The sequence below is a fragment of the Urocampus carinirostris genome, chromosome 1 (genome assembly GCF_059441175.1).
Source record: "Urocampus carinirostris isolate Australia breed hairy pipefish chromosome 1, RoL_Ucar_1.0, whole genome shotgun sequence".
Taxonomy (NCBI): Eukaryota; Metazoa; Chordata; class Actinopteri; order Syngnathiformes; family Syngnathidae; genus Urocampus; species Urocampus carinirostris.
Genome location: NC_142349.1, coordinates 45,138,950 through 45,149,215, shown reverse-complemented (window position 1 = coordinate 45,149,215; position 10,266 = coordinate 45,138,950). Strand labels below are relative to the sequence as shown.

The 10,266-nt window shown below is 40.2% G+C and overlaps 1 protein-coding gene across 1 annotated transcript; it reads right to left on the bottom strand.

The window, feature by feature from the left end:
* Window positions 1-456: 456 nt before the first annotated feature.
* Window positions 457-6,332, bottom strand: sgf29 (SAGA complex associated factor 29). Its single transcript, XM_088355587.1, has 10 exons — window positions 6,253-6,332; window positions 5,548-5,615; window positions 5,395-5,470; window positions 5,248-5,320; window positions 4,771-4,835; window positions 4,561-4,690; window positions 3,409-3,555; window positions 2,218-2,253; window positions 1,973-2,135; window positions 457-758 (listed from the first exon to the last, which is right to left on the bottom strand). The coding sequence occupies exons 2-10, from the start codon at window positions 5,611-5,613 to the stop codon at window positions 642-644; spliced, it is 873 nt and encodes a 290-aa protein (XP_088211713.1). The 5' UTR covers window positions 5,614-5,615; window positions 6,253-6,332; the 3' UTR covers window positions 457-641.
* Window positions 6,333-10,266: the final 3,934 nt, after the last annotated feature.

Genomic DNA, 10,266 nt, shown 5'->3' with positions numbered 1-10,266 from the left:
TTAAGGGGGTCAAGGAAGTTGTTATTCACAGCTCAACTCAACTAAGATAGAATCTAAGAGTAGGCAAAATCTTAACACCAACATCATTCAATGCTAGATAAGCTTGTAATGCATGTTCACTAACTGTTTTAACAGACAAGCTTGCATCAAGTATTTAATTCCTACAAAAGGGAGCAGCAACACTCATTAGAAGTTACTTTGTTTCTGGTTTGATTTTCACCTGGCTGGATAAAAACATTTTATATATATATATATATATATATATATATATATATATATACATATATATATATTTATATATTTATATATACAGTATATATATATTGACAACACATGAACGCTCTCTCACAATAATCTGGGGTTAGTGTAATGCTTTGAGCAGTGTGATACTCCAAGTACATGGAAATGAATAAATAATCAGACTGTATCCTTTTAAGTGTAAAAACATTTTCATACAAGTTTTATTTACAGTCTTAATACAGTACTTCTCATGAAAACGTACACACAGAATGAAAAAAAACATGCAAAACAAATAAAGCACTTCTTTAAGTATGATCTAGTTCCTTTAGTAGCCACAGGGTGCAGTTTTAGATCTGAGGAATGTGCTGAGGCATTAGCATCTTGTGTTTGCATCTTGTATTTTATTTCTTCTTGTTTTCCTTGCAGGCGACCACGTAGCGCTGAGCAACATTTAGAGGGGGCGAGTAGCCGTCGGCGTACGACGTGTCTTCGAACAGCACAGAGTAGTCATCCTGGGGCTGTGCCAAAATTAAACATACATAAAGAGGATGTGGGAAAGAAATCTCTAGACATTTTTCTTCCTTCTTAATCAGAAAAGGTAACATACAGTGGCGCAAATAAGTATTTCGTCAACCTCTAATTGTGCAAGTTCTCGCACTTGAAAATATCAGTTGCCTTTAATTGTCAACATGGGTAAACCTCAACCATGGGAGACAGAATGGGAACGTTCTTTTCAGGATAAAACTGTTTAAATGGAGTGTTTTGGATGCAATTGAGTATAACATTCTCCTCCAAACACAATAACCAGTGTTTCTATTAAAAAAAGTTGTATTTTGGGTTCTTCTGACCATAACACATTCTCTTAATCCAAAATGCTCTCCAGTGGATCGCAGACAGGCCTAGACGTGTTCTGTCTTCAGCAGAGGGACGTCTGGCAGTGCAGTATTTGAGTCCCTGGCGGCGCATTGTATTAGTGATAATAGAATTTATTACTGTGGTCACAGCTTTCTGTAGGTCATTCACTAGGTCCCACTGTGTGGTTCTGGGCTTTTTGCTCCCCGTTCTTTTTATCATTCTGACGCCACGGAATGAGATCTTGAATGGAGCCCCAGATCGATTATTAGTGGTCGTGTATGTCTTTCATTTTCTAATAATTGTTCCTACAGTTGATATCTTCACACCAAGTGTTTTACCTATTACATATTCAGTCTTTCCAGCCTGGTGCAGGTCTACAATTTTGTTTCTGGTGTCCTTCGACAGCTCTTTGGTCTTGGGCATAGTGGAGTTTGAAGTGTGACTGACTGAGGTTGTGGACAAGTGTCTTTTATACGGATAATGAACAAAAAGTGCCTTTTATACGGATGACAAGTGGAGCCTCTTTAGAAGCCACAAATCTTGCTTGTTTATAGGTGACTTATTTCCACTCTAATTTGGAAACAAATTCTTTAGACACCAACAATAAGTTTTTTTTCCCCTTCACATTCTGTCTCCATGGTTGAAGTTTACCTACTTTGACAAATACAGGCGTTTCTATTTTTTTTGGAGAACTAGCATAATTGGGTACTGACTAAATAATTATTTTCCTACTGTAAGTTAGAATTATGATTTACTTTTTTTGAATGGTGAACCCAGTTCCAACTCCCAAAGTGAACCCAGTCATTTTACATTTTGTGAAACAAACTTTGAAGTGGTTCTCAAATTTATCTTTGCCATCGTTGAGTGTGCCACTGACCCTGTGTGGTGGGGCGTGTATGAGGGCACGGTAGAAGCAGGTGGTCTGCGGGTAGAGGGCGAGCACCAGCTGGTCTTTGCTGAAGAGCGCCTCCGGGTCCGTCTCAGGGTTGGCCTTCCATTGCGGTAGCGGTATGATGCGACGTCTGCTCAGAGTGTGGCGCCTGGTACGTGCACAAACAAGATGCAACATCAGCTTGCCGTGGCGTTGACTGAAGACAAAACCTCCTGTTGTGCCATACTCACTCTTTGCCTTCTTCGTCAATGTCGTCCACCTCGTACCTGAAAGAGGTAATCGTGTCAAGCGGAACAATAACACACCTTTGAATGTGATTAAATGTGATCATTTTTTTAATTTACAGGTAAACACAAAGGATATACTGAATACAGTTGTACCTCAGTTGTCCAAGTACCTTTTAACACGAGAATTTCGATATACGAGTTTTTATTTGCAACAGAAATCTTGCTCGCTATGCAAAGAACAATCCAAGTTACGAGCAGTCCCCGAGGCTACCACTAACATCCACTCAACGCTCATGACCGCTCACTGCCAGGTTCAGCTGGTTTCAGGTTGCACACGCAAACAACAGCAGGCAACAACAATAAAATATTAAATGGGGTGTGTAGTGTGTACGTTAATTTAAAGTTTAGGTAACTTAAGTGAGTAAGTAAGTGTAACTGAGTAATTAAGTGTTTACATATCATCATCAGTCCCCTCATCCCATACCTGTAAACCTTAGCCAATAGCTTCCTGTAATAATGGTTGCAATTCCCCTTCATTAAGCAACAATGAACCGTACAAACAAAACTTGGCAACTATTTACTCACAACATGACAGAATATGTAGAATACAGCGACAATATAAGCAGTCCTCTGTCCTCTGTTACCAATGACCAAAATGAGCAGAATTATGGCAGAAATGGGCAGAACAAGATTTTTTTTTTCCCTGGACACAATTTGAAATGATCAAATTATTGTATTTTTGTGATATTAAACTAGTATTTGAATGTTTTTTTGGTATTCAGGACAATGTGTTTTATAGCTATTTAGGGTTCACTGGGAAGCTTTTGGGAATATGGGAAGGGACTAATTAGTTTTTAATTATTTTACATCTGGACGATTTGAGCTACAAGCACGATTCTGGAACGAATCAAGTTCGTATGAAGACGTACAACTGTATAATCAATAGAGTGGATCTTTTACTACTAAAACAGAATGAAGCACATATTCATATTTTATTTAGTCACACATCTGTTTGGATGTTGCATGTGCCCCCCCCTAATAGTACTGGCTAGTATGTGTGGCCCCAAGCTTGTTTGTCCCCGACCCTGATTGTTTAAATGAGCCATCCAAGTGACATTGCATTTTTGGTAAAAACTTGGCATGCTGTTAGTCCTACTGGATAACAGAAAAGCAGCAGCAAAGCAAAGCACTTACTTGTTGGCAGCGTGGCTGTAGCTAACAACCTCTGCCAGAATCCACTGCTCATCTCCGTCCACTGCCTTGACCCTGGCAGCCACCTTGTCACCCTGCTTGGCCACGTAGTCACCGCTGGCGGGCGTCGCCCCACACAGAGGGGGCGGGCTGCAAGGGCAAACACATAAAATCATTTTCCAGAACAATAATAAAGAACATATGTACTGAATATTCCATTATAACACAAAGTTCTGGTATATTGATTTTTGTGAAAATGTTGTTTATTATGGAACAGCCCTGTAGAATACAGGCAAGGATGGTCTTTTTTCCCATCGCAATAATTGTGTCCCTTTTTCGAGTGGTCGGCAATATTTTCGATACAGTGGACCGGTTTAATGTCTCACTATATTCTCACAGCCCGGTCCAATTATACCATGAGTAATAATAGCTATAACAATGATAGAAAACACAATAATGGTAATAATAATACCAAATCCACTGTGTTCTCACTTGACCAGTAGGGAACTAGATGACGTAGGAAAAGATATTAGATAGATACACTATTTTTACTCACGTTACTATGTTGTACATTGTTCTGGCTGAACTCTTTCCAATAATGCTCCGTTACAACGTTGTACAACGTGGCACCGTGAGAAAAAGTTGTGTAAAATCTAGTGGGATCTCCAATCCAAGTGGCCCATTCAGCGCTCACACAGCCAGGATCCAGGTTCCGGTTTCCTCCCACATTCCAAAAACATGCATGTCAGGTGAATTGTCCGGTCCAAATTGTCCCTAGGTGTGAATGAGCAAGTGAGTTGTCTGTCTCTGTGTGCCCTGCGACTGGCTGGCAACCAATTCAGGGTGTCCCCTGCCCACTGCCCGAAGATAGCTGGGATGGGCTCCAGCACCCCCGTGACCCTACTGAGGATAAGCGGTGAAGATAATGGATGGATGGATGATATACTACTGTAAAACTTTGGTATAACACACACACAAACTTTAAGTATTTTTTGCATTGTAGGAGAATGCGTTTATACAAGAATAAACACAGTATAAGCAAAAAAAAATTGCAGGTTGTTTTTTTTTCCTTTTTGTGTGCGGCTCGGTGGTTGCCGATCACTTCCCACCACGACGCAAATAAGCATGTCAGCTAAACAGAAGGCTTGGTGGTACCTTTCGCCGGGTTTGCCAATCCAGAGCGGCAGCGTCATAGCTGACTGCTGCAGGAGTGTCATGAGGACACCACGCCGCATGGTCTTCCTGGGTGGGTCACTGTCACTATAAACTCCGGCCATCTTGGCGGCTGCATCAGACGAGAGGTGTTGTAAGCATAGGGAGATGCGGCAGATGTGACCAACCGCCGAGACATAGTTAGATACGAACCGATTCTTCTCTCCTCCAATAAAGACTTGATCTCTGCAATTTTGTCTAGAGCGCGGCGTAGAATCCTGAATGTATGACAAACAGTTACCATGGCAAGAACTTACATGACAACACATGATAAACAAATGTATTCATGTAACAATGTTTGGTTTTCATGTAGTCCTTTATAGAACAGTTTCCACAATAACAGCTGTTATCATGACAATGCTCTAGTAGTCTGTTACTATTGCAACACTTCACAGCACACTTCACATTTGTGAGATGACAATTTACTCATAGTCAATAGTCTAACAATCTGTAACAACCATGGTTTACTCTGGTATGTACCGTGCATGACAACACTGTCACTTGTTACTTTATATTCATGTTCAACAGTTTCCATTGTAACTGTAGGGAAGTATGACATATTAGTCATGTATGATTCTGAAAACACTTAAAATAAATCAATGGTTGCCATGAAAATAGTAGTTAACTGACCCACACTCTGCCTCGGCGTCGGCCTTGGCCGTGTTGTAAAGACCTCTTAGCTTTGTGCGGTAGTACGGAGAAGCTGTGGTAGAGACAAGCATACGTTCATGTCAATCATAAATTGAAAGCATGATCAGAAAAGACACACCCACTAACTTTTGTTTTCTGTCTGCATTCTCTCATGGGTTTTGTGGATGTTGAGGAGATTATGTTCACTGCGTGAACGCTCCTCCTAAAGAACACATGAAAATATTTTATTATAAGACTTACTGACACAAAAGCGAACACAATGTCAGCACAAAACCTGACCTGTGTGTGTTTGATGAGCTGATGAAGCTCAGTGAGAAGCTCAGCGATCTTGGTGTCTGCTGACATTCCTTAAAGTTGAAATACAAAATGATGAATTCATTCATATTTTAAAAACGTCTATAAGTGTGACAATTTTCAGATTGATTGATCATTTTCTTAGGCGTCCTGAATTATTAAAGAGGTCGTTGAGATTAAGAATTGTCTGAATAACACAAATGGAAACGTTTTAAGTTCGTTCAGAATCACAATTCTCCAAATAATGTCAGAGTGTAAACAATGAATATTAAAAGCGTTGCTGTCCTTTAAGTTGGAATTCCAAAACCGACCATATACTAAACAATCATAATTCCATGCTTGTTCCTTTTTGGGGGTTTTGGTTTTGAAATAATTCAGTATACACGCATGTTAAAATCCTAAATTGCATTCAAACAATGCTATAGGCATCGTTTTCTTGAGTGTTTGTAATAAATAATGTTGATTGAATGATTATGTTTATTACTTCACAAAGGAAAAAACGGGATTCACAAATAAAAGGATGAATATGGTTAAATGTCTTTTAAAACACTGATTATGCAAGGAGAAATAAACAAATGATAAATACATAATAACAATACGAATTTGAATAAAAACCAAAGCAGCAGCAACAAGGAACGTTATCTCATAAGTATCCACTTGAAAATACACGAGAAGTTACGCAGTACGTACGGACGCAGTTAAATCTTCCAAATACAGTTCGCTTGTTAGTGTATAGGGGTCGTCTTCATTTACTTCCGGTTTGCGCTTCTTGGTTTTCATTTTGATTTGACAAAGAGACGTGTTTAAAGCGCACTGCCACCTGCCGGCGTTGTGCTGAGAATTGTTCGCCCGGCATGAAATGTCCCTCTTCGCGCAAACATTACTAAAGCAACTTCGCCTTTTCATACCAATTAATGTACGCGTCAACGAGGTGTGTTATTGCGATCTAACATCGATTCCAAACAGTAATCTTGAGAATATCACATCTATTGAAAACTGTTATGTGTTCTATCATAAAGCTTATTACGGTGAAATACAGTAAACTGTGGGCAGCACGGCGGCGCAGTGGTTAGCGCTTGTGCGGCACAGTTCATGTCGTGGGTTCAAATCCAGCTCCAGACTTCCTGTGCGGAGTTTGTATGTTCTCCCCGTGCTTGCGTGGGTTTCCTCCGGGCACTCCGGTTTCCTCCCACGTTCCAAAAACATGCATTTCAGGTGAATTGGTCGGTCCAAATTGTCCATAGGTGTGAATGAGCGAATGAGTTGTCTGTCCGTGTGTGCCCTGCGATTGGCTGGCAACCAGTTCAGGGTGTCCCCTGCCCACTGCCCGGAGATGGCTGGGATGGGCTCCAGCCCCCCGCGACCCTAATGAGGATAAGCGGTACGGCTAATGAGATGAGATGAGACAGTAAACTGTCAAATTCTCAACGGATAAAACGGGAGACGAACGAACTGAGATAGACCAAGCTGTCATTTTGCAAAAGTCAATATTGTAAACTCAGAAGTGATTTCTACAAGGTATTCCCGGTGTAAATTCTCCGTGCTGTAATGTTCAAATTCAAAATCAATTGCTTAAAAGTAAATTCTGCAACTTATTCACTTGAGCGCAGAAGGTCTCTGGTTCGAGACCGGGTGGAAACATATGTTAGCCTGGAGAGGGATGGGCGCCTCCAGGCTGTATATGTCCAAGACACCACCTAATCAAACACGCTGCAATTGGTTAATGGTTAAATGGTTTCAAACGATGGGCGACTTGAGGTTGAGAGCTTTAGGGGTGCTGAACACCCACAGTGTCTTGCTGGTTGAAAACATTTTTTTCAATTCAATTAAAGTGATACAGCATGTAAAATTAAATTAAGATAACATTTAAATTAAAATATTTTCAAAAGTCTTTTTTTTAAAGGCTGATTCTATCAATTAAATGTTCATTTTATTTTTCATTAATTGAATGTTTGTTTTAAGTTTGGCAACACAGTGGCTGAGTGGTTAGCTTTATTGTCAATATACAATAGTACAATGAATCTGGAGGGCTTCTCCTTTCAGTGCAAAAAGATGTTCATGGTTCACGGTTCATGCTAGGATTGTAGGGGCACCACTTCCTTTGGTGTGTCTTGGGCAAGTATAGCATGGCGGGGCCTATCACTCTCCAGGCTGTTTTTTTGGGTAGGGGATTGCTCACTGACATAAATCAGATATGATAGGCCCTGAGCCACGCAGACGTGCAATACGTAAAGCTTTTTTTTTGGAATGAGTTGGACCTGACCCCGTAGTACCGACTCGGCCTGAAATTCGGATCCTGTCGGGCTCGGGCTTATGATCTTACCTCTAGGCTGAAAGTGGCAGACAAAACCTTTCCCCCTTTGTCGTTTCAGAGTTGTCTGACCTTTTGTTATTAAATTAAGACAATATATTTCTTTGCACAGCTAGGTCTCTTCAAGTTTAAAAGCTGATGGCGTGATTGCTTTGGTGTATTACCGCCCCCTAACTAATCATAGTTGGTGAAACTGCTGACATTTCTCAATGCCCTCGAGAGGGCTCTCAGACAGCATTCCGAATCTGATCGGCTAAACCAAAATTTTTTTTAAGACCAATGTTATGGAAAATGGCCTTCAGGCTTTTGTGAGGGCATCTGGGTAGATTTCTGAGCCTAGCAACAACTAATGGCTGAAACGTGATTGATTAAATGCTTGGATATAAAAGCACACATCTGAAAGCAGTACAACCAGGAGAGAAGCAATGAGAGGAAGCTGACAGACAATTTGGAATTATTTAACAAGTACTGATTGACAAAAAATCCTTCACAACACATGATTCAGATACTATCTACTGCAGCCTACCCAAGCTTATTTTGCATGTTCTCTCCACGCTTGCATTGGTTTTCTTCTGGGAGTCTGTTTTTCTCCCACTTTCCAAAAACATGCATGTCAGGTTAATTGACCATTAAATTGTGCCTAGGTGTGAATGAGCGTGTAAGTGGTTGTCTGTTTCCATGTTACCTGTGACTGGTTGGCAACCAGTTCACTGCCCGAAGACGGGATGGGCTCCAGCCCCCCCGCGACTCTTGTGAGGATAAGCTGCACTGATGGATGGATGATTCTGATATTTTTCAGGCCAGAAGAGAAGGCCTTGAAAGCCCTCTGGCCCACCACTGGTATACACGTTCTTTCTGAAAAAAGTTCAGCAGCTAGTTAATTTATCTGTATATTACATATATTAAAGATAGGTGTTGTGGCCCATTTCGCTGTGTGTGTTTTTAATTGTGTGCATTAAAAAAACAAATGTGCTATCACTGGGTACTTTCTTCAAACACATTTGAACAGAATGCCACCTATTATTTTACGCCATGTCAGCAGCGGTAGACTCCAGCTCTAACGATCCCTTACTTTATTTTGTACTGACAGCAAAAGAGTGAACCTGTCCAAATAGGATGTTGACCGTCCTTGGAGCGGGCGTGTTCTTTGCACGTGCGATCGGGCTTTACTGTGTCCTATTCGTCCAAAATGCAAACAGCTACTAAAAGCAAACTTCTTATCTTGTGTGACCTGCATCTGCCGCTGCACCTGTAGCAGGCAAACATCGCATACATAGGCTCACACAGACTTACGCACACACACACGCACATCACACGGTTGCAATGTCAACCTAAAAAAGCATAATCATTATTTTAAAACCAAGTTGTATATTGCATATGCATGTCCCGTGTCATGTCGTGTTGCATTTTTTGTGTTTGTTAGTAACCTTGTCCTGTTTTTTTTAGCTGATAAGGTAAAAGTGGACATATTCGTGGGTCATCATGTGGCGGCGAGATAAAAAAAAAAAGAAAAGATAACGCAATCAGGTCACGTACGTTTATCGCAACAATTCAACACAGGCACGTGCAACATAATGCTACAGATTGCCCTTTAATGTAGCACAAGGAACTTTACAAAAATACTAAAAACTAGGGAAATAATCTTCCATCTGCAAAACACAGTTGCATATCTTTAAAGGGACAGTGTATATTATTTAGCGCCTTCTGGTGGTAGAAAAACGTTCATTCATTATAAAAACTAAACAAAAACAAGAACAAATATATACTCATATAAACATGCATTTTTAGCTCTTTTAGTTGAGGAATAATTTATTTTACATATTATTGAATTCAATATTGATATCAAAGTTGTGAAATATTGTATGCAGCAAGATTGGACATGGATTTCAAGGGTAAACATGCAATAAAGCTTTCAAAGAGGAAAAAAATGGATCAGGAAAAAAGGCAGAAACAAATATTCACAACGTGGTACTTGAATACTGGCCTAGGTTATAACAATAGTGCGAAATTTGTAATTCAAAAAATGTAATTTATATGTAAAGCACTTAAATTGCCTGAAAAGTGCTGTATAAAAACAGGCAGTGTACAATGAGACAGTAAAATCCCATCCTTTATCCCCGTCCAACAACCCGAAACACGTAATACAGACAGGCCCAATGGTTAAAATGCAATAAAAACAAAAAAACAGCAATAGAAATGAAAGATGTTTATGACAAGGCACACACTAACGATGTGAGGAAAAGGACCTGAGGGAGGGTTTACCACACTGATGGCAGCAGATGGCCTCAGGATTTTAGCCATTGCACTACACCCTACCAGTGTGAGCCTCCCAGATGAGGAAACACTGAAATATAAAAATATAAATAAAAACAACTGTAGGACAAAACATAATA